Raw genomic sequence first — 26,656 nt, 5'->3', positions numbered from 1 at the left:
AGATGAGCTGGAACAGAGACACATTTGGTCCTCAAGGGGTAGTTGAGGACCAGGTTTGGGAAACACTGATCTAAATAATAAAATAATCATAAATAATAAATCTGAATGTCCAAGGAGCAGAGCAGACAAATTGACTAAAAAAACTAAAGACAAAGGAAACGCAGCACCCCAGTAGCAATAATGTACACAGAGAAATGAGCAGAATATGCCAAGACCTGGAGAGTATAAATAAATCACAGGGAAATGATTACAATATAAACACCGGAGAAAACCACAACCCAAATAACCAAGGATTGTGGCATTTAGATCTTGTTATTGTCAGGCATTGGTACTAAAAATTGTTTAGACTGGAAGACATTAAAAATGAAAGAAAAAAGACTGACAGAAAGACAAGTTAAGTGTGTGTATTAGATTGTTCTCAACAGGTTAACAAATGCATATGTGTTGCCACAAGAAGGTTTCTGTGCATGCATTCACTGTGAGCATAAGAGAGGATAAGTGCGTGAAAGAGTGAGGAATATTTGGAACTGCGGCTCAGGGGATTTTGGTGTTTACTCCACAGATGGGCTCTTGGTTTCTAGGCAAAAAGACTGAAAATAATCATGTGTGTTTGAGAAATAGCATGTGGTGGGGAGGCTTTTTTTTTTTTGTAAGTAATGTAGTCATGAGGACAAATAACAGAGATATTAGAGAGCCCCCAAGGATAAGAAAGTACCAAAGACTCTACACAACTGTAGTCACAATGAAATTTGGCAAACAATAAATAGTGTGAATGAGTGTGTTTTCAAATCAAACCAGTCAATCATCCACATTATGACTCAACACCTAACAGGTACACCGTCTATTCACTGTGATGGTATTTCTGCTTGGAAGCACTCCACACCGTCTCTCCACAATGTCTTTCTGTTTCATGAATTTAACATGAGGGGCTATTACTTCTTGCCTGAAACATTTAGAAGGAGGAGTAGAGTAAAGTAGTAGGGGGTGAGGGGCATGGATGGTTGGTGTCCTGATAGGATGAGAAACATAACTAATTTATGCAGTGATTTTCAGTGTGTGCATGCGTTCAAAGATTTGCAGTTATTGCTTCGACGGACTAAAGGTAGAGAGAAACTGTCACAGAGACGAAACATGAAAATATATTGCACAGTTTTTTCATTCTGACAAATGTTTACAATAATTCATTTTTAACAGTTTCCCTAATGTTCAATTTCCTAACATCATCCTATTTCACCCTCTTTGGGTTTTTTTTCCAGCAGCCCCGCTGGCCCCCCTCCTCTTAACGTGCCTTTTCCCTCCCTCTCTTCCTCATCTCCTGCTCTTTTCCTTCTTCCACCTCTTCAGCTCCAGCTGCCGTGACCCATCTGGCTCACTGAAAACACCAGAAGTGGGTCACTGTCACGAACACATATCGTTGATGTTGCACGCACATACATTCGGCCACCAAACACACACACCCACACACGAATACCCATCGTACACCCCACCCCCAGGTCCTAATGCACTCTCAAACATGAACGTGTTCGCCAATATCGACCTAACAATCAGGCGGCCACTAAAACTTCAATCACCAACAGTGAACATACAGACATATGTGCCAACCTGGCCAGACACAGAGCAGACAGACAGATACTCCTGTATTTTTAAGCTTGATTTGTTTATTTATTTATTTATTTTTTATGATTTTGCTGCATGTTGCTGTGTAAAATGTACAAAAACATGGTTACTGTTATTCAACAGCTGAAATAAAAACATCTGTTTTGTTTTGTTTACCTTGACTAATTTAGTTAACGTGAAAAAGGATGCAGGAGTAAAGCACCATGCTTATACTGTGGATTAATTAATTTATATTGTCTATAGTGAAGTCCTACCAGCAAAAAAGCATAGTTGGAGTTCTAGGATGATGTGAGGTTGCTTTGCAACCACTTCCTGAAAGCAATTCTTTAGAAAATGATGACAACGATTGTTTGAATTGGAAAAAAAGATGTTTAAAGTGACAATGAAGAATCTTTAAGCTGTTGTAACACAGCACTGCAATATATTTGCAAAATATTTGCCATAAACAGCTTGATCTAGAGAGGAGAAACTACTTTGCTACTTTCTAGGTTGGCATTTCCAAGCACAAACACAGTTTTATGGGCCGACTCTCTCCTTTTTATCCACAACGTCCTCCTCGTCCCCCCCTGTCATTTCTGCATTGCCTTCTATTCTAACGCGCTCTGATTCAAATCGAAAGGGTTGAATATTTCTTATTGCACGAAAATTACTGTTCTGGCTGGACATAGCTAGTTTACCACCTTGTATATGTCATCTACCCAGGATGCTTTGTAGTGTAAATAACATGGTGACGTCCGTGTGACAACATTTTATTAAATGTATAATGTATATTTTTACTGTGTTTTTACATCTGAAATAAATACGTTTCAAATAAAGTCGACTGACACAACTAGTCGTGGAACCCTGTAACGCCACTATATCATGCATCCCTAGAAATACATGCATCCCTCGTACTTTCCAGATTCAAACTTCCAAAGATCTAAATATTTAAGTCACTTATAAGGTAAAAAGACAACAGCCAGTAGTTTTACAGAGATCTGGTTAAAAAAAAAAGAATAAGTTCATGCAAGTTGAAGACTTATTCAACAGACTTATGCAACATGTAGTGCACAGTAAAGCTGGAGATGCATTACAATAATTAGGTTTAATTTATGTAAGGTATCTCAAATTTGATCACCTCTCTGATTATTTTTCAGAGTGTTATCTAAGATTCAATTTTAAAATTCCCTATGCTTTAACATGGTGAGGTAATTGCTTTTGTTGGCTGATTAGAAAATCTTAAATATACAGTAGCGCAAGAATTACATAGAAATACAGAGTTTAGTAGATGAAACACTAAACTTTGCCTCAATCCTTAGTATTAAAAAACAAACAAACAAGGGACTGGAGCTTCCTCAGATTGTAAATCCATCCTTAATCATTCATTTTGCCTTGTTTCCCCCCCCCTTTTTAATCAAATGAATGCCTCCTCTTTTTCATCTGCTAATCTAGCACTTCATCCAGCTTCACTTTCTGTATGTTAAAACACAGGCAAAATAGATCCAGTCACCATTTAAAAAAGGGATTAAATAGTTAAAAGAACTAATCTGTGTTTTATCCCTATTTTGCTGCAATGATTTTGGTTTTACAAATACAGCGTAAGAAAGCTTATAAAGCCTTGTTCCACAGACAACTGCATCAAGTTCTTTCTTTTTACTATGTATATCTTCTTCTTCTGTTCAGGTGCATGCTTATGAATGTGTGTACTTTGGATTGTATGCACAAACAAGATTGTCTTTCGTGACCGTGGCTTTGTTGCATTTTGCGATTATAACCCCCCCGTGGTGCTCAGTGAAGCGGGAGCTATGCCGAAATTCCACTCCTCTGGACCCCATGGTGCAACACACATCATGTGACAAGAATGTCAGTGTATTTGTCAGTGCGTGTACGCATGCATATGCAAGTAACTTTCTTCAGGACTGCACAGAGTGCGCGTTTGTGTGAATGAATACAAGCTTTTACGCCTGTAAATCTAGTGGTAAATGTGCTTTTGTATGTGGCTGTAAGTGAAGTGGGGAAAGGGAATTGTGGGTAAAAGTCACAAGGGATAGATGGAAGTAAAAGAGGGGAGAGGAGAGGGTTTTTTTTATTATTATTTCTAGAGAGTAAGCAGACAGCACACAGGCCTGTGGAGTGGCTGAATTCAAGCAGTGTGAACTAGACCGTTTCCATACTGTTAGTTGATCAAACAATGCTGAGCAATTTGCTGTTTGTCATTCAAACATGCTCAACAATTGGAGTTTCCAGACAGCAGACGCTGAAAATGTCTAACAGAAATGAGTCACGACAGCATCAGCATAACACACAAAGGAAAAATGCTGAGGTTTCGAACATTTGCAGAGGAGTTTACTGGACCAGTGGGCTTTTAAAGAAAAAGTATGAATCAGAACTAAGAGAGGTTCTGGTGTGAAACATCCAGTAGCTGCACCATATTTGTACATCTGTTCAGAAGTTACTTCATTCTTTGTCATTTTTCTCTTGTCCTGATAATCCACTACACTGTGCCCTTTTTCTTTTCAATTCAAATAAACTTACATGTACAAAGAGCATGACAACACATTGCATTAAATGACACAAACAATTTAGATTGAGTGAGTGGGAGGCTCATTTGGTTTTAATTAATCACATTTTAATCATTTGTTTGCTTTAAATTAACATTTTTTCAATTTTTTCACTTAATGGAATGATTAAAGGGGCAGTACTACATGGCACATAGAGCCATTTTATAGTCCAATTAAGAAGTTACGGTATGTTAACTTCAGTTGTGAAAATGTTGTGTATCAAACATGATTTAAAACAAATTTGACTTCACAATTTGAAACCTAAAAACTGGGCGTCTGTCTCTCTAAGAAGCTCATGCTCTTTCCGGCACTCCGCCTTAAGCATGTCATCACAATGCTTCACCATGAAGCAGATTACAGACACTCATCGGAGCGTTGGACTAAGTAGTTCATATGATAAGCTCAGCAGATGTGCAGTTCCACCAAGTTTTTGCTAACTACTGCTGCAGCTACAATTCAGCTCCAAGAAGGATTTATTTGAAAAACACACAAATATTTCTGAACAACAAATAATAGGGGTAGAGCAGCACAGACAATAAATCTGTAAACAGAACAGACACTGGACATTATTTATTTCACAGACAGCATGCTGTAGACATTATACAAAACAAACTCAGAATGATGTATTGAAGGATGTACTTTCAAGGCAAATGTTTCAAAAGCCAGGAACAGTCCAGACTGAAGAGGTTAAGTTAGGACAGCAAGGCAGCCAGTGAAAAACACAAAAAATACAAGGGGATGTAGCCTGTTACATTAATCAGACTTAGCAGATAACACATGTGCTTTCGTTGGCCCCACTAGACCATGCATCATAACACATGGCTCTGCACGGCATGGCACAGAAACTTGAGAGCCGCGGAGAGATAAAACTATCTGAGCTACGTGTATTTGTCTGCCTGATTTTCTCTTTCACCCTGTTTATTTCTAAAGCTTCTATGTCAATGAAAACCTAGCTTCAATATTTATTTTCAGTTTGAACCAGTTGGTTTAATTAAAGGACAGACACGTTGGAAAAATGCAATGTTTGTTCTTGAACATGAGAGTCACAAGACATGCTACATTTGCCTAACCTGAAAGGTGTGTTCTCTTCCATCCATTCATCCATTCATCCATTGTCTATAGCTGCTTGTCATGCGAGATTGCATGGGGCTGGTGTCTGCCTCCAGTGATCACTGGAAAGGTTGGAAAGGTTCCTAGTCCATCAGGAGGTGTGTTCTTTTATCTTTTCTATTTTGAAAATAGGTTAAAAGAAAAGGGTCTTTTCTGTGAACATCATATTTATTCCTACGAGATACAGGAAGTTGTGGATTGTAAATTAAATGCTCCTTTACAACCTAACATCTCTAAAATGTTCAAAGATCTAAATGTATAAGTTGATATATACACGATTGGCTCAAGAAGTCTGCAATTAAACTGTGATTTACCAACACTGGATGAAAACACAAAGGCATAGCAACAAAATATTGAGAACCATAAATAATGGCTCATCAGAAACATCAAAACCCACGGCTGACTACTGACTGTATGTTGTCAGACATTTAACCGCTGGTGTTCATGTGTATTCAGGAGATGCTTTTATTGAAAGCAGCTTGCAAATAAATATGTAATAATGTAGCTACTTAGAAGGGAGACCACAAGTAAGGCTATGGCAGAGGTGACAATGTAGAAGTAGAAGGCAGGCATAGACGGAAGTGCGGAAAAAAAGAAGTGCAGAGAGAGAAAAGTCCAGGAAGGGCTGGGAAGTTACAAGGTAGGAGCTGACTGGTGGTGTTGAAGACCATAGTTTCAAGTTCATAGAAATCCTTGGTGAAAACTTTAATTATCCTGGTCCAATCTACAGATAAATAATTATTGAAATCTTGTAAACAAGCTATTATCTGCTTTAAAAATAAATGCTATTGTTCATTACACATCTATCTGGAACAGGTTTCTGTTCTTGTCTCCATTTGTCATTCCCCAAAGATATTTTAATCACAAAAATAACTGATGTTTTTGTTCGGATAGGAATCAGTCTTGCCGTTTCTTACAATGTTTCTCTGCAATATTACCTCAGAAGGTCACTGAGTAATGGCGGCACATCATCCACACAAAATAGTTATCCCGACAGGCCTAGCAGCAGTCTTATGAAACCCAGTGACCCTGTAGTGACCTATGAACCTTGATGCATTACTATCATCATGAATTACCCAGCCCCAGACAACACCTGTAACAATATTGCACAATAATCCCCCTGCTGCCTCAAAGTTCTTACAACAGATCATTTTATAAATCCCACTCTTTGCCTTCATTTCACCTCAGTCTAAAAAAGCCCTAAAATGGACAGAGCAGTAAGAAGACAAAGGAGGAGAAATATGTCAACGAAAGAGGGAGCGTAAAGAGGGAGCGTAAAGGACCACGTCTAAGACACAATGACTACAATAACATACTCCACACACAAGCTGCCAATACTATGAGACACCTTGGAATAACTGGAAAAGAGAAGAATAATTCAGGTGTGAAGATATCTATTATTTAAGAAAAGGTCAACTGAGGGAATACAGGAAAAGGAAAAGAGGAGACGAAGGAAGAAAGGAGAGCTGGATGCTCCGGTATAATTTACAAGGACAGAAGGTTTGTGCCTACTCCCCTTCTTCTCTCAAGAGGATCATTACAAATTGATGAAAAGGAGCAGGCACTTAATGCAGCGGAGTGGTCACATTCTTAACATAAACAGTGAGAGAAGCACAAAAAAACGAATCATATCAATGATCGGTTCATGTCATGTTCTCTCTTAGACATCTAATATCTCTCTTTGGACAAAAAGCAGAAGTCTTTGACAGGGCAGCACATCTTCTAAAGATGACCCATTATGCTGCCTTGAACAGGTGAGGATATATTTATGGGCTAAACAAAACATGTTCATTACATTTTTGGACAAAATCATTCTTAGATGATGAAACTTTGGTCACGTGTGCCTATTCCTAAAGGGGCACCGCCTACATGGGCCCTACGTGGGCCCTACGTGGGCAAACCCATGTGGGGCCACCATGGAAACCGCGGACAAACCCTTATGGGACCCATAATGTCTGCCCTCCTTTTACCCATATGAGGGCCCACCTAGGTATGCTGGCTGGGTAGTTGCTGGCTGTATTATATGGATTTGCAGGAAAAAAAAATTGTTTTATGTAGAAACACACAAAGGTTTCTGAAAAATTTGGCACTGAATTGTCAAATATCCTCCTGTTGGGACCTGCAAAACTGTTGCATCATCCAGCAGGCCAACGGAGTTTTGGTTTGTCCAGTAGAACTGGTTGACCCCAGCATGCGTGCAGACAAAAAATATATCCAAAGCCCTTTACTGAGTTAAGGCGGTGCCAGTACAACTTTACTAAAGGATATAAAGGGATTTGTTTGTTCTGTAAGTGAGTAATATGCCTATGACTGTTTGCTTCAGTGCTTCAGCCTTAACATCCACCTTACCTTACCTAACCTCCAAAAAACCCTCCCAGATACAAAATTCAATACATATAAAAAATGTGTTTTATAGAGCAGTTGTTCAGAGATTTAAAGAAAATTACTAACTAGAGTATAAATCTGTCAGTTAAATTGATTTCAAGGTTTTATTTGACGAAGGTATGATGTACATCTGTTGTGATCAGAATGCATTTAAATGTTATGTTTCTAAATTATTTTTCCAGGCAACTTCAGTCAGTTACGAGCAATAACTTTGCCGTTAGATTGTGAAGCACAACTTCAGTGGAATGGCTCATCTATTTCAAACTCTGCGGGATACTCTAATGTCTCAATGTGTTTGTGGCTGCACATCCACAATCTGAATTTGTTTAAATGTGAGCATCTTGTCCTGGTGCACATTGAGTTTAAGGGCTCTTCACAGATCACATTTCAAAATTAACAAAACTAAGTGTTGCTTCATTTTCTAGTTGCTTTTGCTGCTTCTTCTCTGGCTCAATGACACGGAGCTTGGCTTTCCCTTTCCGAAGTGTACGTCTTGTTCTGTTACAAAATGCATTTGAAGTCCTGTGAGTTTGTGACACCTAAGTAGTGACTGGATCGTGAAAACATCACATGAAGAGCTAGAGGTGTGTTAAAAAAAAAAAAAAGGCCTACGGTGTACCCTGCTTGGTGTTCCCAATAAAAATACCTAAGTCATCGGCCACATTTGGAGACAGGCCCAAGGAGACAGGCAAAGGTCTTCCAAGTTTAAATCTCACTTTGACAACTTGGAAAAAAGTCCTTTGTGGTACAGGTGCAAGGTGTGTTTGTACAAAAATTTATCTATATGGGCCTTTAATTTTGACGTCTGTGTCTTTATTTTAGGTTACTTTATAGCCAAACTAACCATGCAGGGGCTCAAGATTCTCCAAAATACTTATATTTTTATGATCTTGCCTATGGTTTTGTACAAATGTCCATCAATTCATGTTAAAACTTCTCTTTTATGAGTGATCTTTGCTACTTTAAAAATTCAGAAAGTTTTGAAATAATTTATCATTCCTTTTAAATATTGACTAAGGTGTTGGACCTTGATTGTGAAAATATACAAATACAAATAATTTAGTTTAGAAAAATAATAGCCCTTTTTTTTAATTGCCTAATTAACGTGACGTAGCTCTCCCACGACCCACAGCATTTTTCTGACTGAATGGTTGAATGAAGTAAATAAAAAAGTATTTCATATTTAAAACTTACCTAACCATAACTTCAACATGAAGGTGCAAACCAAGCCTCAATTCTTGTGTTCTGTTACATGCCTATTGAAGAGAAGGTCTTCGATATAAGAGAATCATACCATGTTAAGAACAACATTACCCCCGAAGCAGCACATAAAGTTTATAGTCCATGGCACAGGCCTATCGTATTCCCCGGTTGCTTAACTGTAATTGCTCAATTCTCCTTGAGAAACAGAAACTGACTAGCATTTCATGACGACTCAACACATTTAAGCCAAATGACACTACTACGATATTGCTGTGGTAGCAAAACCAGATCTTTCTTAAATACACTAAAGAGGAAGCTCTAGTAAATAAAACAGCAGCTACTTTCCTTTACACAATTTTGTTGCTAGTGAGCAGATGAGTTTGCATTACTTCCAATTCAACCACTTATAGGTATTTGCAATGCAAGAGAGCTCTTATTTGACAGAGACCTGCATTCATGTTGTTGTCAAATCTGTTTTAACGTTTGCGTCCGTGTACATCTGTCTGCATTGTATGTATTTGGGTCAAACCCCCGACACAGTACACTGCAGTCGCAATACGCTAGCATGAAATTTCAGTGCAATATGTGCTTGAGTCAGTGCCCGAGTGTGTGGTGGAAGGCATGGCGTGTGTGTCTGTAACCGCAGCACTCCCTCTCAGCAGCCCACCATTAAACTTCAGTGCCAGCCCTCTCCCAGCCCACCAGGATTAACAGCACTTAAATGGGCCTGTTAGTACACCATCTCCTCTTTGCCTCCCACACCGACCAGTGCTGTGCTGCCCACAGCGCTGAGCTCGCAGTGCCAACTTCCTTTGTTGTCTTGTGCTCTCTGCTCGACCCCGGCCACCTGAACTTCCTCCAATAAATGATGTTGAAGTGCACTCAGCAGGAGGCTAAGTTCTGAACATCCTCGGTACTGGAATCTGAGTAGATGATAGAGGGAGGTAAATAAGCCCATGAGACTCAACCACCTGGTCCGTCAGCTTTCTTTATAACCCTCGTTGCGTTCTTCTTTCTTTCTGTCTTTTCTTATGTCCTTCCTTCTTTCTTTTCTACTTTACTTCCTTCTTTTTTTCAGAAATTAGACATAGACACAAGCCACATAAGGTTCAGATAGATGCATACCACAGAAATGACTAACTCTCATTTGAGTTTTTTGTACAGCAGCAGGATGAAAGATGTAAGGCCGGATAACAGAACAGACCCTGAATGTTTTTCTGTTCACTGTGTGTATTGTGGAGACAACTAGGAAAGGTTTATGTGTCCTGTCCACAGGCTTGGAATTGATATTGTTGCATAATAAAAGTCCCTGTATTGTTCTAAGCCACCTACTGGCCTCAATGACAAATTCCAGAGATTACTAGAGAGCACTAGACAGAGGAAGTAGGACAGCTAACAGGAAAGAGAGCGGTGAGCACAGAACAACAGCTCTCCAGGCATCCCATGCTATGTTTTAGTAAAAAGTTCACTTTGAAGTAGGCCAAGGCAATAATTGCAAATTGTAAAAAAAAAGGTTAACATGATAATATTTCTGCACCAAAATAACAACCAAGAACGAGAACTTCAGATACCACAGATTGCTCTCTCTGGGTAAATAGGAAGACCGTCATTATAGCACCCTCATCCCCTATTGGCCCAACCAGTAGAGATGTGTAAGAAGATAAACTCAGAAGCAAAATCCCACATGATAAAAAACTAAATAAGTAAAAAAATATAGGGAAAAATATGATAGTTAAAAATCTCTGTATTATAGTAATAACCCTTGCCATTCCAATGTAAACATTGTGTGCTACACATTAATGGGAACTTAAATAGATCATTGTGCTTTGTTCAGAAAAAAGTAAAGCTTCTTTTAGAAAACAAATCAGTACTATAACTGGAAAGAAGAGAACTGTCTCTAGCTGTCCATAAATCACCAATCGTACTGGCAATGTCCTGCACAGATATGAGCTTTTAAAAATGAAGCTAGCAGCTTAGAGAACCAAAGGAAAGCTGGAGTGGAACTCTACTGGATCAGTATAAAGTGATACATGAAAAATGTGTTGGACATCTCCCATTCTAAAGAGGCAAACACTTAGGGCCAGACATGTCTTGAAGCACTTTATTAAAGAGGCTTGCGGGTAAACAAGGAGTGCATATCAGAGAAAGCGCCTCATGCATCCCTGGGGCTGCAACGATCAGCCGTAACCAACAAAGTCAACTACGGAAAATTTGCAAGGGCAGGTTTTATTGTAGATACGGCAATTTATTTTCATGTGGTTTACACAAAAGTTACAATGAATGTCAATAAGTGTAGAGGCTGCTATAAGATCTTGCATCTGTAAAGATAACATCTGAGATTAATTCACCTATAAAAAATTATGACTGAAAACCAGCAGAATGAAAGCGTGTTTAGAAAAAGTAGTATCACACAAAAAGCCACATAGAGTGAATATAAAGCCTACACTCTCTTGCTTTTTTGTATAGTAAAAAAACACAATAAAACATTTTCCAGTATTTGGCACATTTTGTGACATATAACCTGTATGACTCACTTGAAAACAAACTGAAATATTTTATGGGGAAGATTAAGAAAACAAAATCTGAAATAATAGGGTTACTTTGATGTGCGCCCACTTAAAGAAATACTTTTGCAAAGCACCTTTTAATTCTTACGACAGCACTCGTTTTGTAGGTGGGAGTGCATCACTGCAGATCTGTCAGATTGAGCAGGATTATGGTATCTCCTGTCCATAACCCTCGTCAAATCTCTCCACAGATTTTCATTACTAAGATTGGGTCACATCCAGAACATTCATCTTCTTCTCATGAAGCCGTTGTTTCGTTGATTTGAATAAATACTTTGGGTTGTTATGCTGAAAAATGAAAAGTTTTTTGGCCTTTTGCTTTCTGTCAGCAGCCTGAAGGCATTGGCCCAACACTGACTAGTATTGAAACTGTTCTGATTGCCCTAACCTTGACTGTAACCACCGGAGGAATCTAGTTATTTTGGTCATGTGCTATGTTGTTTTGTGTCAGACATTTATTTATTTATTTTATTTAACCTTTTTTAACTAGGTAAGCCGACTGTGATCAAATTCTCATTCACTTTCTCAACAATGACATTTTCAGAAAAGGTCATTGTTGACCTTTTCTGAAAATGTCCTAATTGTCTTTTCAACATGATGGAGGTTGGTCCGTCATATGTCATATTTTCCCCACTTGTTTTGACTGTGTTGCATGGTATATCTGATGTCTTGGAAAATTGTTTGAACCCTTCTCCTGACTAATACGTTACAACAATGAGATTCCTCTGATGCGTTGGAAGTCCTAAAACCTGGTGTCTTAACAAAGATGTTTAGACCTCTTGTACTAATTGTATCTTATGCTAAAATTAAAAAGGGAAGTCTTCCAGTATTGTGAAAATAAGTTTTTTGCAGGTCATAAAACACACAGGCAGACAGTTATTGTAAGTTAGTCACAATCGTAATCATATGATTAAAAGTGTCCCGATGAAATACTTTGGACTGTTATGACTTTTTTATGGTCGTACAGTTTGACTCTTACCGCTAAAAGCAGGGAAGACTGTAACTCAGCTTTAGGCCTTTATGGAAACTAAAGGTAACAGTGGAAAATGTCCTTCTCATTAGTCTGCAGCAGCTGCATACTCTGCATTTATAATGTGAAGGAGATTGTTCACCCATACAAACAATACTTTTTCCACACATTTGAGGTTAGTTTCCAACCGGCATGGAAAATCAACCTACTTTGGTAGCATGAAAGGTAAACAGTGATGCTTTACTTTGTCAGGATAGAACGAGGAAATAATTTGCCATTTATCTCGATTTACCAAAAGCATTTCTTTGCTTAATTACTCAGCATTACAGAGCTGGAGCATTTTTATATAGAAATGCAGTTTTTTTTTCAGCTGTTTATTCGTGGAAAACTTGGCCTTTTAAGATTTTATTACCAGTGAGATATGTAGCTAAGCATCTATTTCAAAAGGAAAAGCAAGAAATACTCCTGGAAAATTTATACACATACCATATGGCACAGCATATGGGAATATTCAGCTACCACCTGACACTGGCAAGGATAAAAAGCAACATGCCGTTGTTGCTATGATACTTTGTGTGTGCTTTGTCTCACAACAGATGGAAGCTTAAAAGAGGAGGCATTGTTCCATTTCTTTGTCAAATAATATGGATTACAGTAACATATAAAATTGGATTGCTGTAGCAGTACTCAGGAATTTATATATCCCACTCTTAGAAAATAAAGCAATTATTTGTTAGTGTTAAAGTGGTCTGCTTTGAGACATGTACTACTCAGCTAAGTACATGTGAAAACAATTTCATTGTATTAAAGAATCTCAGAAGAAAGAAATCTCCTGATTGAAACAACGCTCACCTTTATTATCTCTTCAGGCAGCGGGTAGAGTGGAGGAGAATTAGGAAGGATTTTCATTTGCTCTTTCTCAGCAAGCTTTTCTTCTGTTGGCTTCTTTTTGTAATCTAGAAGAAGCAGAATAGCTTCATAAAATAATCTACTTCATTTGATGTACTGTTAATAATCAACATATTTGAACTATGTAATGGATTATATATAGTAACAAATAAAGCAAGCTACCAATAAAGGAGTAATATCGCACACTTTTAGTGTTGCTTAATCAACAACACACAATGTTATACTAAAGAATAATAATTTTGTTTGTTTTAAACCCACCCCATTTCCACATATAATTCAGTAATGATTCATACATATAGAGTAGTCTTGGATAAGACATATGTTTTGATAAATAAGAGACATGATGGCCTATCCTGTACTATATGTGAAAATTGACTTATCAGCCCATCACAACTCCCATTGGGTTTATGTAAAAGAAATGGATGAATTAATAAAAATGTAACCTTACTGTAGGTCCCTTTAAAAAAAAAGAGCGCTTTCAAAAAGAAAACTTCATAATATAGAGTCACGATCTGAAAAATACGTCTGGTAGCATCAATTTAAGATGTCTAGTATCTTATAGACTGGTTTAAGAATCATCCCATTAAACCAGATATGTTTTAGGATCGTACATTATATTCTGAGTATTATTGATTGGTTTGTCACAGATATTCTTTTTTCTAATCCAGAGAAATATTAACCTTTTCTTGACAGTGGGAAATTCCCAAACTTTGTAGAAACTAAATTATTGTGCATATCCACTTGAAACGAAGATGACTGTTTGCTTTAATAGTAAATGACAAATCATTACAGTAAATTTAAACGTGCATTGTTTTGTGTTACTTTACAAAAAGTGTTTGTGTAATAGTTTTGTGTAAGTGTGGTTAGAAATGGGACCACAAGTCGAGAGAGAAAAGCATTTTTGCAAATTAACTCTGGCCTATTTCTGTCAATCTGGTTGTGCACACTCAGGTTATTCATCCATCAGCACTTTTAGTGAATGGAAAAGCACTCACAAAAAATTAGATGGAAACAGAGTGAGACAACATTGCTGAAATGTACATATATGTAAATGATGTGGTCAGCAGCAGAAAGCACGAAGGGCAGACAAATCCCATAAAATCTGTGTACTCACTCGAACACTCACTTTGGCATGTACACTGACACAGGATGTATCTAAAAAGGCTACTGCATTAGTTAGTGTCTTCTGCGTTAACATTCCAGGGCAGTCCTGCACAACTGCACTGCTTTCACAAACCAAGCCCAATCAGGAAGAGGCTTCATGCTCACTCACTCTAATATCCTGATTGGGCCGCACGCTGTCTCTAGGTTCAGCATTTTAAAGCACAGCTTAGATCCTCAACTGTTGGCTCACACAGCACAGATACATTAGTAACGCTTTGTGACAGCAGTAAGCCGGCCTGTCATTTTAGATGGATTCAGACTTGAAGGGCTGATCTTGCATGACAACTTTTCCCCTGTGATATTGTCTGTTTTAGCCTTGACTGAACCATTAATCAGTCTAAAGAAAGAACGGGCAAGCTGGTTCATAAGCTTATCTGTTCTGTACGAATGCACGCATAAATAATGCAACTTTTTCACTTTTCACCACACTATGGCCAGAAGATTCACTGTATTTTTCGGCAATCAAACATAGTGTCAAGTGGAGTTCTGCAAAGGCCGACATCATGAAGACTAAATAACACAAAGTCAGGAATAAATTTCTGGAGAAGCTGAGAGCAAATTTAGGATGTTGCAATATCCCAAGATTTCAACATCTCAAAGAGTGAACCATCATTATCTGAAAACAAAGCAAATATAGCATAACTGCTACTTTGCTAAGACAAGGCCATCTTGTCTGCCAAAATGAACACAACCAGGAAGAAGAGCATTAATCAGAGAAACTGCTCAAAGGTTCATGACGGACCTGCAGCTATTAGTCATGCAATGTAAACATCAGGATTTTAGGTAAGAGTGACAAGAAGAAAATCATTGTTCAAAGAAAGCTTCAAGAGGCCCTGTTTAACGATTCCCACAAGCCATACAGGAAATCAAGCAAATATGTAGAATAAAGTGCTCTGGCCAGATAACACCAAAACTAAACTTGAGTACATACGAAATGTTTTATATTGCAGGAAACTAATAACGCTCATAACTTTAATCATACCATGTCCACTTTAAAGCATGCTAGTCAACGAGCCGTTTGGATTGCTCCATTTTTACCAAGGACAGTGAAGTAGTTGATCGGGTGCAAATGATGGGAATGAATGATTGACTGAAATTGAACTGCAGGACACTTCTAGATCAAAACCTGAGTCTGCAAAAATGATTAAGACTGGGGAAAATGTTCACTTTCTAGCAGGGAAAAAAAAACAAACACAGACAAAACAGCGAATAGCTTAGACCAAAGCATATTCACATGTCAGAATGACCCACTAAAACTCAAGACTTTGAGAATCTGAGAATTGAGAATCTGTGGAAAGACATGAAAATAGCTGCTGCTTAGAGACATCTATCCAATCTGACTAAACATCACCAATTATTGTGAAATAAGTCTTTGGGTGAAAGTTTTTTATTAATTATTTTCTGTGCAATCAAGGAGTTCCCATCTGGAAAGCATCTACTACATGCAGTATTTTGGAAAAAGACACGACACCAACAACCAATTTTAGTTATTACTCACAGATTGTAGGTGTGGTTATTTCAAAGAACTGTTTTCAGAGGGTTTTCAGGATGATGCGACGAAGTTTACTTTATTGCACAGGAAAACAACATCAAACTGACTGAAGCAAAAACAATAGAATGCTAGACAATACATTAACTGGCTAACACCCAAAATGCTGACTGTTTTGATGCGTGTAGTATGATGTCATCTGCAGACATTTGGTTTTCCCTTTTAATAGAATGAGACGTGTATAGAAAGCTAAAGGGAACTAGGTCAACAAGTAATGAATTCATGCTAAAGTATTTAATTAAACAATCAGTGTGCGCTCTCTAAAAACACATTTTTTCTTCGCCACCACGAGAATACCGGTGTGGTGACACTTTAGTCTTCTGTAAATATGCAAAAAATGTCGACCTACCCATTCTTATTGTCTGTCCTATCGAAGGAGATGCAAAGAAGACAAGAGCAAGATTTCAAAAAACTTAGCCGGGAAGGTTTCTCTCGTCGTTGCTATGGCTACGACGCAGCCTTGCGCCACAACTAAGGGAGGACGTGAGTGACGATAAACCACGTAAGCATTTAACTTTACCAAAATAAAACCAACCCGTGTCGGTTCTGTTCACGGAAATGCAATTTTTTTTTTTAATGCTGGGACAGCTGGTCTATTTTCAGTGTCTGTTACTTTTAAAACTAAGCTAAAGTTTTAAAAGAGAAAATTTTTTAAACACTGTTAGAAATTATCCTGACAGCGCTTCGGAATAATAATAATAAAAAAAACTCTGGGTTCCTTGAGATTCTTTTTTGCGTTTGTTTTTTTTTTTCTACAACAACTCAAAGTAACATTGGGCATTTTACTTTTGTGAAATTAAATTTGTTGTGATTTGTTTCTATTCTTCAAGCCTTTCATTTCATATGCCATTTGAACTAGAATAATCTGTGTCACCTGGACATATTTGTATGATTGTCCCCCAGACTATTTAATCAAGTTATTTTTTTGTTATTTTCTGCTGTTGTAATCGCTTAAATATATTAATGTTTAATTGATTTTTACTAGAAACGTTTTTCTTTTATTTCATGAACAGTACATTTACTATTTGCATGTATATAAAAATGTAATTTTATGAATGTATTTTAAATAATCTTTTCCACTCTGCGACTGGTGTGGTAGCTCACATTAGCCTCTTGAGAAACAGTTAACCCTCAAACAACTGTGGCATTGTCAGGGGGAGGAAGCCTCAGTTGGTTTATTACTTTAAATCTACAGCTTACCAGCTGCAGGCTTCACATGAATCTCAACAGACACTGAAGGGACGCAGCCTTGTATGGCAAAGCGACAGTGTGCCTTGCGGATAAAATGAAGAAGAATATCAAACAATTATCAAAAGATTATGTTAATAACCTCATTTATCTTTAGATGATGTCATGCAAACAGGTTTCCAGATTGCCTGAACTTTCCAGGAAACGGGCAACGCCATGAGGTCATGCCACGTGACCTGAAAAAGGCTTGCATGCTCTGTTTGCGATGTGCATTTAATTCATTCCCTCAGAAGTAATGTGAAAGAGCAGCCAGACATTCCTGTAGGGGCTGTTACAGGGCAAACTAATTCATGGAACCGGGAGCCTAACAAATGTCCTTTGACAAACTATTTTGCCCTTTTATGTTTTATTAGTACTTAATTTTTTTTATTTTTTTTTGGATCAAGAAAGTATTGGATTTTTGTATTATTTTATGGCATGATCTAATTTTGCTGTAAGTGTTTCTGGCTTTTTGCCTTTTTTAATATTGCTCTTTTTGTTTTTTTTTTGTTTTTTTTCTGAGACGTGTCTTTGTATGACTTAATTTGTGATGCATCATGTTGGACTATTTACCGACCAATCAATGAATCGTGCAAACGCAGTCTCTATCTTGCAAATTGCACCCACTCAAATCAAGCCCACCTTCCTTCTGTCTTTGTTTGTCCTCCATCAGGAGCAGAAACTCATTCAAGAAAGTGATAAAAGACTTGGGGGGGGGGGCAATATACTCAATTAGAGACCATAGAGATCCCATCCTATGTGTTTGAGAAAGAACCCCCTCATGCATTTTTGTTATTCACAGTTCTATTTTTCCTCATGCATGTTAAAATTAATCAGATACTGAAATATCATATAAATTAAAAGTTAAATTATGAAATGAAAAATATTTTTTTATTATTATTATATAGATGTTAAAGTCTATCAGATTGCCTTCTTGTGCTTTTTTTTTTTTTGCCAAATCTATTAAAATTGGTCAACAGCTCTTCCTGTTATGGAACCCAGGATCATTTCTGAAAAATGTTGTTGTGAAAAACACAATGTAATTAGTTCCTGGTCATGATTTTTTCTGTCAGACCACTAGACTGTGATTTTTGCAGTGTCTGTGGCCAAAGCAAATTAACCTAATTTAGGAAGGTGCATCCAGTGTTTTAGGGGCCCCGAGCCTGCGGGGACCAGGAGCTTGGCACGTATTGAGTCTGTTTCCGGCACGCTATGCTGTTTGGGCAAGTGCATAATGAAGAGCGCTGAATGTGAGCTTGCGTGCATGTGTCTGCTAGCGAGGGGGAAAAGGAGAAGGAGGGGGATGGGCGACAGTCAATAGTGTGTGTGTGTGTGTGTGGGGTGGGTGTATGAGTGTGTGTGTTTGCGTGTGCGTGCCCAGATTTAGGGGAGTAGGGATAAATATGACCCACAAACCTTTTTTGGCATGAAATGAGTAATGCTGTTATGCTTGACATATTTGGGCCCCGAGGACCACTTTCATGCACAGTAAACTTCCCCAAATCGTGATTCCTCAAGCAGTCAGTGTCTTCATTTATGATTGTGTTATTTGTTTTCAAAAGACTAGCTCACAAATGTACCCACCTCTTGAGCTACTATTGAAAACAACTGCTGCTTCTCATGACTCTGAGAGGTCACGAAACAAAGCTCAATCTGTGGGCCTGTTACAAGCCCGTCCACGGGAAACTTTGGTCTAGTTGAGGAGAAATAGAAATCAGCTTACATATCTGCAAAATAATTTAAAACAAAAGTCATCATAGTCCACTTTTCAAGCCAAACAGACTTAAGAAAATAACTAATTAGATTATACAGAGTTTGTTTTAAACTCAGTTTATATTTATCCATTCCAAGTTAGCATAGTGCTAAATTTACATAGGTCCAACTAAATCTAATTATAACGCAATGCAATAAAATTCAGTGAATCATTCAAAGCTGCATTAAATTTGCAACCCAAAGCTTTTTTGTCTCCTTCAGTGGCCAAGCAGAGAGCAAAGATAGCAGGAATAGCTCTGTCGGTAGCTTTGATATGGAAAATGGCACAACTTAGCATGGAACAATTGAACCAGGAATACTTTATATGAGAAAAAAAAAACTAAAAATAACAGACATACAGCAATAGCTCCATTAATAACTCAGTCCTAACAGGTTGAAGACAATCAAACACTGAAGCACTCATTACGCTGATATGTTCAATGAAAAAAAAAAACATATTTCTACTTCAAGGAGAAAACTGCAACTGCACATACAATGCTAAACCAGGAATACTTTCCATGAAGAAGAACAAAAAAAAAAAAAAAAACGTACTGAGGCTAGAAAATGACTCGATTCAGAAAAAGACAACAACACGACGCCAACCATAAGAACTTCATTGGTGTCTTGGACTCTTTTAACTTTATTCAGTATGAGTCAAGACCTTCTCGCTCCAATGGACATACATTGGACCTCATTTTTATTTTAGGTTTGAACATTGACTATATCTGTTCTGAGGACATTTATTTCTCAGAGCATTTCTGTATTTTTAATTCATCTCAAACTATTCTATGGCTTTCTGCCTCATGCTTTTTAAATTCCTCGACAGCAGAGCTTTTTTCTGCAGATTAGAATGTTTTGTTATCCTTTTGGTGATGTAGTCTCTGACTGATTATTTTAATGAACATTGCCTCTCTATTTCAGACAGTACCTGCCCCATTAAAAGGAGATCACTGTCTGTTTTAAATCCCACGCCGTGAGATTCAAAGAAGGGTCTGGGTGCTAACAGTCAATTATAAAGACCCTCCAACATTTGAGATTGAAATATTATGTTAATAGTGGACTTGTAATACCATTTCAGACAGCATCATTTTTCTAATGTTTTTTTCCCATCATGCTTTATGTTGGTGTTTTTTAAGTCTGTACGATTGTCTCTGCTGAAGCCCCATTGGATCAAACTTTAGAGCTTATATCTTATATCTAGGTCTTACCCTTAGCTGGGTTTATGCCATGTACACTTATAAACCACCATGAATTCAAACAAAGACTTGGCTTTAGACTGACCCTGGTTAGGACATAAGTCTGTCAAAAATAAACATGAGCAGCGTTTCAATTTGGAAAATGCCCAACATAGCCACACCTTTTAAATCGCTGCGGTCATTAGTCTCCCAAACCTCCAACCGAAAATTGGAGTCACTGAATTCCACCCACAGTTTACAGGTGGAAAATGAAGCTAATTAAAGTAATTTTAAAAATTTCCCTAAACAGCCTCTCAATGGTTGACTGTTATGTTTAACAACCCCTCTTACACATCCTAATGTGGGAGTCTACCTCCTTTGCAAGGACTACAGTTAAACAGGGAACATGTCTTCTGTGTTTCACTCCAAGGTTGTCTCCTTGCCAAAACACTTCAGACTCAATTTGGTATCTCTTTGTAGATGTACCAAATCAATTATCCAGTTCGTCATCGGTTCAGTGGGAATGAGACAATTATTTCAGTGGGGGGGGTTTCCTTTGTGTCAGTGCTGATTAATTACATCAAGTAAATACTTTTCCCATTAATAATTAAAAGCATATGTAAAGTAGAGAGTTCTGAACATCACAAAAGATTGTACAAATTATTGAGATATTGTACTCAGCCAAAAATTAAGAAAACATAATGATTTGTAATATTAATCTGTCTGCAGTGCCTTTTATTACCATCTGAGGCCAGCAGTGAGCAGCATGATGTTCAGGAGCATAAAAACCACGAGGATGATTTTTAATTATTTTATTTACTGTAGCAATGAAATGCAGCATAATGTGTTTGGCAGTTTCACAAAGTGTAACTGTTAACCTGTGTGTTGTTTGATCTTTACTTTTTTATATATCTATTTTCTCTCATTGTGTTTATTTATTTTGTCCCAAACTCGATGACGTTTTTTTTTTTTTTTGGTTGGTTGGTTGGACAATTGAAATACACATATTCTTTTCTACCTTCTTGCTTATCTGAAGGGCTATTAAGTGCTTGTGTGAGTGTCTGCGGATGTGTGTGGATCTGACAAGAGTGTGTGTACTCCTTGTGTGTGTGCTGAATGGATTTGCATGAGAGCCAGTGGGGTGACCCTGCTCTCTCACGCCAAGGCTTCTGTGGAACAAATAGGACTAGTCGGATGTCGTGACAGCACTCACATCAGTTTAAATAAGAGCGCTGTGCAGCAGTCCTCTGTGTGTGCTTGCTAGTATGTGCGTAAGTACTCAGTCAGGCATGCATTTGGTCAGGGAAGCTTTGCAGGGCTTTGTATGTGCGTTTGAGTGCGTGTCTGCATGTGTGAGGGGAGGACTGTGTGTTTAAGCCAGTGAGCATGCAATATCTTGAGAGGTTTGAGGTGCTGCGAGGAGGAACACAGCAATATTAACAGTTTAATGAGCTCAGCGGGGTTCACACGCATTGACATGGAGGCCAGACGCTCCACAGAGAGTTTTTTTTTTTTTAAAGGAACAGGTTTATCTTGTAAAACCAACCTACCTTTTCAATAAATAAAAACTGTCATGAGGTGAAACAAAGTTCAACCCGACATAATACCTAGCACAACAATAATCTATAATTAGCAAAGAAAAAATGGACAGGTAGAGGTTGGAAGTAATTAAAGTAGCTTGGGATTATTATTATTATTTTTTTTTTTTGTTACACAGAATGCGTTTTTCATTTTCTTCTCACATCCTTTGTGTCAGGCACAGCCACGATTTCTAAAATTACTGCATGGAGACCTGCTCACTTCTCGTTTTATAGTATGTAAATGTACTGTACTTTATGGACTTCCCCAAAACCTTATATAACACAATGAGGTTCAAAAGGTAACATTTTATGAGTAACTGTTTCCTGGAATAGACTTTGATTTCCTCCTGCATAATAGGTAGCTTGCACTGAACTGGGAATAATGTAAACTTCTTAAGATAAGGCCTTATTGCATAATGAAAACAAAAAAAATTAGATTAAAAACTCAAACAAAAGGATGCATCATCTGTGAGGTGTGACCTCTGAGTTTGAAAAATTTTCAAAGTATATTTAGAATTTGCATGAAAACACACAAGAACAGTACAGCTGAACAAAGGTTTCAACATCATAAAATTTTTTTGTTTGTAAAAGAGGCTAAATACCAGGATCTGTGAAGATTATGTCTACCTGCACCATTGTCCTCTGTATATAGTTTAGGATTAGGAGACTTAAGTGGCAGGATAACGAGACTCATGGTGACTCTCTGTGGAAAAACTGAGCCGTTCACACAATGTCACATCAGGGTCGCCTCCAGAGAATTTCAGATGGGATGACTAGGAGCGGACTGCTGATGAGGGACACGCTACAACTGAGAGCCACTGTATATAATAATTTCAGGAGTTTTTTGATGATGTCGTTGCTTTAGGAAGATAAGTTAAGCATGTTTGGAAAAAACACTGTATTATTATGGATAAAGAAATACAAAGTTAAATGCTGAAAGTTCTGGGCTATAGCCCTGAAGTCACACACCGGTGGCATTATTACACATGAACAAAGGTTAATGGTATCTATTTTTGCAAAAACTTGAGGCCTGTCAAGAATTGTTAGCAAGTCAAATACAAAATTGTTAGAAACTTAGACTTTAGATAACATTTTTATTTAGTTGTTTTTTTTTCAATTAAATTTTATAAATTTGAAATGTAAAGCTTTGATAATCAGTTAAATAATTAGCTGTATCCTGGTTTATCCATACCTCTATTTCTGTTGTTGCAACTAAAAAAAAAAAACCCTGAGATCTTTTGGATCATTTCTAGAACTGATTGAGTTTGAGTTTGGACCAATGTTTGATTATTATGGTGATTAAGTTTATTGTGATGAATTTAAAACAACAGCTGAATCTGTACTCTTGACTAAAAGATCATATAAGTACCCATTAGGAGTTAGGTTTACTATTTAATCTCTGTGTTGTCTTGGATTAAAATCGCTGAAGGTTTAATCCTTCCTCTCTGTAAACATACCCTTGAACTAACCTCACATTTAACCAGGCAGGTGGTGTGCATTTACTTTGTCAGTTGAAGTACTTTATCACCACACCTCCCCTCAGGCGAAATAGTTGATGACACACGCAATCTATGCGTCACAGCTGCGTGACGAGCAGGTCGTGTATGTTTATTGCACTGGGAAACCCTTTCACTTTAAGGCGAGTCACGAAGGCTTTTTTTTTTTCCACCCTGAATCATTAGGAGGTAGTCCTTGGAGCTTTATGTTGGCATGGTTTACGTCCCATTGCATGGGTAACTTCGTGTCACACACGCACAGCCTGATACCCTGAGGCGCCTACGACTCTGGTCCCCTGAGAATAAAAAAAAAAAAAAAAACAGAAGAAAAGGCAGAGGGAGATAGGGGAGAGAAGGGCAGTCAATAGATGTGTGCAAATAGGAGTGAGCCGGCTGAGAGACATAATTACAGCAGATTAGTGAAGCCACATTGAGAACCAGAGTGGGAGCCGTCTGGATCCAGACACCTCTGGGAAGGAGAGAAGCCCACATGTCACACACACAGATGGAGGCGATCCTCACGGAAAGGTGGAGTTACAGGGAAAAAATTACTGTGTGTCTCAACACATTCTTCTGCGGCTCATAAATACCGAGTTCCATGTTTGCCTCCGTCAACACTCCAGTCTAAACATTGAACCCCAAGGAGCTCCAAGATGGATCTTATCTATGCAGCGAAGACTTGACCAGAACGTGATGAGTGACAGGACAAAGCCCACCTGCCCCCCATTGGTGGTAGACCCCTGCACATATGCTGGAGCTCTCCTTTGGTGTTTGGCCGGGTCTGTGAATCCGTCGCCTTGTAAATTCAGTTTGACAGTCACGTGAACCAGCTGAGGGAGCAATATGTCATTATGTCAGCTCTGAACATCTGGAGGCTGTTTCACAAAAGCACCGCTTACACACAGATTAAAAATAAAGATGCTGCTGTGGGCACGCAACACCCTTGGACTTTTTTTATTTATTTATTTATTTTTCCAAAACAATGTAGTTGTGGAGATAGTGACATGCTGTTAATTGTAATATCTATTTTCAGGTTACAGCTATCATCCCCCTGGTAAAAGCACTTCATAATTATTACTCCTTTAATGGTGTGACATGATCTCACAATGAATCAATACATTTATTCAGTTGGGGTAAAAAAATACCATAAGAAAAATTCACACTGGCATAAATATTGCTTCTGTTTCTGCTAATTATTTGTACAACCCCCCTTCTGTTAACAGTGTTTCCCTATGAAATTTAATTAGACTGCAACACAAATAGAGGGGTTCTTTGGCTATTCATCTCTGCACAGTTACTTTTGGTTATGTAAACTCCTAATTCCCCACTTATGGACTCTTGTCTTCCCATTACAAAGCTTTTCCACAAAACCTGGGTCTGGATACTGGTTGTTGTGTTTAGAGAATCATTTCTGAACTTACCAATATTATGCTGCTGAAAAAAATGTCTGATGTTAAAATTAATTGTAGATGCCAGTACATTTTGATTAAAGATGTCTTAGCATTTTATGCCACACACTTTAACATGATTCCCAGGGACCTTTGGAACCACAACAGGCCCACAGCATCATGGACCTTTTACCTCACTTAACAGAGGGGGTGAAGTGATTATCCACATATTTATGCCATGTTTTGCCCCAAACCCACCTGGAATGTTGCTGAACAATCAATCTCGGTCACATCTGATCACAGCACACGGTTCCACTTAAAGTCCCAGTAGAGCCAAGTGTTCTCCACATGTTTCCAATTGCAATGGAAGTACAGAAAATGCTTTTTTGTTTCTGGGATCACTTTCAAACAACCAGTTGGCATGTGGACAGCCTAGAATGGTTGTTATGGGGACTTGGTGACTCCACGATGACACTCTTCAATGCAGTTCTTTTACATACAGCTTTGTAATTTACCTTTCTTAAAGGGCAGTTTTATGTAAAATCAACCTTTTTTTCCGTTTTACGTCATATTCTCATCAAAAACATACCCAGAGTGTTGCTTTGATTCTTTCGTGCATGCTTGAGAAATCCTCGACTCTCCCGTGGCAACCATTCAGCTTGGGGGGACCGACGCTGCCTTCGAGGATGAAGCTCCTCCTCAGCTGCAGTTTCAAAGTTTCCAAGCTTCCACATTACAGAGCATCCATGACTCCCATATTCAGCTCCTTCAGACTAGCCGGAAGCAATTAGCAAACACCTGGTGGAACTGCGAATCAGCTGAGCTCATTAGAAGAGCTACTTCTCAGTGCAATGCTGGTGAAAACATTGTTAAAGGCAGTGTGTTGAAGTTTCAGAAAGACTTAAAGAGACAGAGGCCCAAATTCAAGACAAATTTGATACATACAGTATTTCTATAACTGAAGTTCACAGAGTTACTTCATTGTGTAATAATATGATTAAATGTGGCTGAAAACACATAATGCTGCTCCTTTAAAAAATAAGTGTTTTTTTCCATGGCATGTCAGAAATGACACTTCCTGTGTTAGAATATCTGTGAGCAAACCCACAGGAATGAATCCAAAGCAAACCAAAGTGAAGGCAAGCAGACACTGAACCCGAGATTTTGCAATAAATTAAGAGCCAGAGCAAGTGATTGATCTGGCGGATTATGATCCACTTTATGGGGGCTATGTGCTTCAGTCAGCATCCAACAAACAGGATACTTTTATTGTACCACTGTAGCTGTTTATTGTTATACATAAAGGGAACCTAGAGTCATCTGAATACCCGATGCTCAGTTGGCAAAGTGCTCTTGGAAGATTAGCCTTTTAATTTTATTGTGCAGTTACAGTCAATTGACTAACAGTGACTTCTCCTTGTTGCAGATCACAGCAGTAAACAAGGTAATTAGGTTTAATAAGCTTAATGCTGACACTAGATATTCAACATGATAACCGATAATTGAGTCGCAGCGACTCACACATTTGTTTTTTTATAGCGCATCTCTCTTTAGTGCTCCTTCAGAGATATTTTGTTTACTGCCTATGCTGTTCTCTTTCCAAATTTGCATTGCTGTTGTCTAAATGCTACACAAGGTAAGGCAAATTGGTGAAGATCTTAATTGGCTTGTTCCTTTTCTACGTTTTAAGCTGTTGAGTATTAAAGTGTGGAGTGCAACAATGGATATGCGCTTACAATATCAGTAAATGAATTCAGCATGTGTTGTTTGGTTGTGTGTGTGTGCGTGTGTGTGTCTGATCTGGAAAGCACCCTAGCCTCTTATCTCAGTCTGATCTGTATCGTGCGTGGCTGTCTGACTGGGGTTATCTAGCCACAGGACCACCACTGAAGAAGGAAAGAGGAGTGCAAACACAGCTGCACCAGTAACTCTAGCCATGTTTTAAACATATGTTCAAGACTTCTTCCTTTCATGTGTTCTTTTTTACTCTTATTTTGTACATTTCGAATCATTTTCTTCACTAA

General features: G+C 38.2%; 1 protein-coding gene across 3 annotated transcripts in view; it reads right to left on the bottom strand.

Annotated features, from left to right (window-relative positions):
- Positions 1-26,656, bottom strand: part of LOC106935104 (stress response protein NST1-like) — an 87,131-nt gene that overhangs the window by 17,229 nt on the left and 43,246 nt on the right. The window contains exons 1-2 of one of the 3 annotated variants that reach the window (XM_015015414.1): positions 16,364-16,480; positions 13,245-13,348 (exon numbers count right to left, since the gene is read on the bottom strand). The exons of 1 other annotated variant lie outside the window; for it this stretch is intronic. In XM_015015414.1, coding sequence (XP_014870900.1) covers positions 13,245-13,348; positions 16,364-16,367 — 108 coding nt within the window. In that variant the 5' untranslated portion in view covers positions 16,368-16,480. Of the gene's footprint in view, positions 1-13,244; positions 13,349-16,363; positions 16,482-26,656 lie in introns of those variants that run through there. One more of the 3 variants, XM_015015416.1, reaches the window with a different exon arrangement.

The sequence above is a fragment of the Poecilia latipinna genome, unplaced genomic scaffold, assembly GCF_001443285.1.
Source record: "Poecilia latipinna isolate Pla-1442-1.1 unplaced genomic scaffold, P_latipinna-1.0 Scaffold1909, whole genome shotgun sequence".
NCBI lineage: Eukaryota > Metazoa > Chordata > Actinopteri > Cyprinodontiformes > Poeciliidae > Poecilia > Poecilia latipinna.
This window is presented reverse-complemented; position numbering and strand designations above follow the sequence as displayed.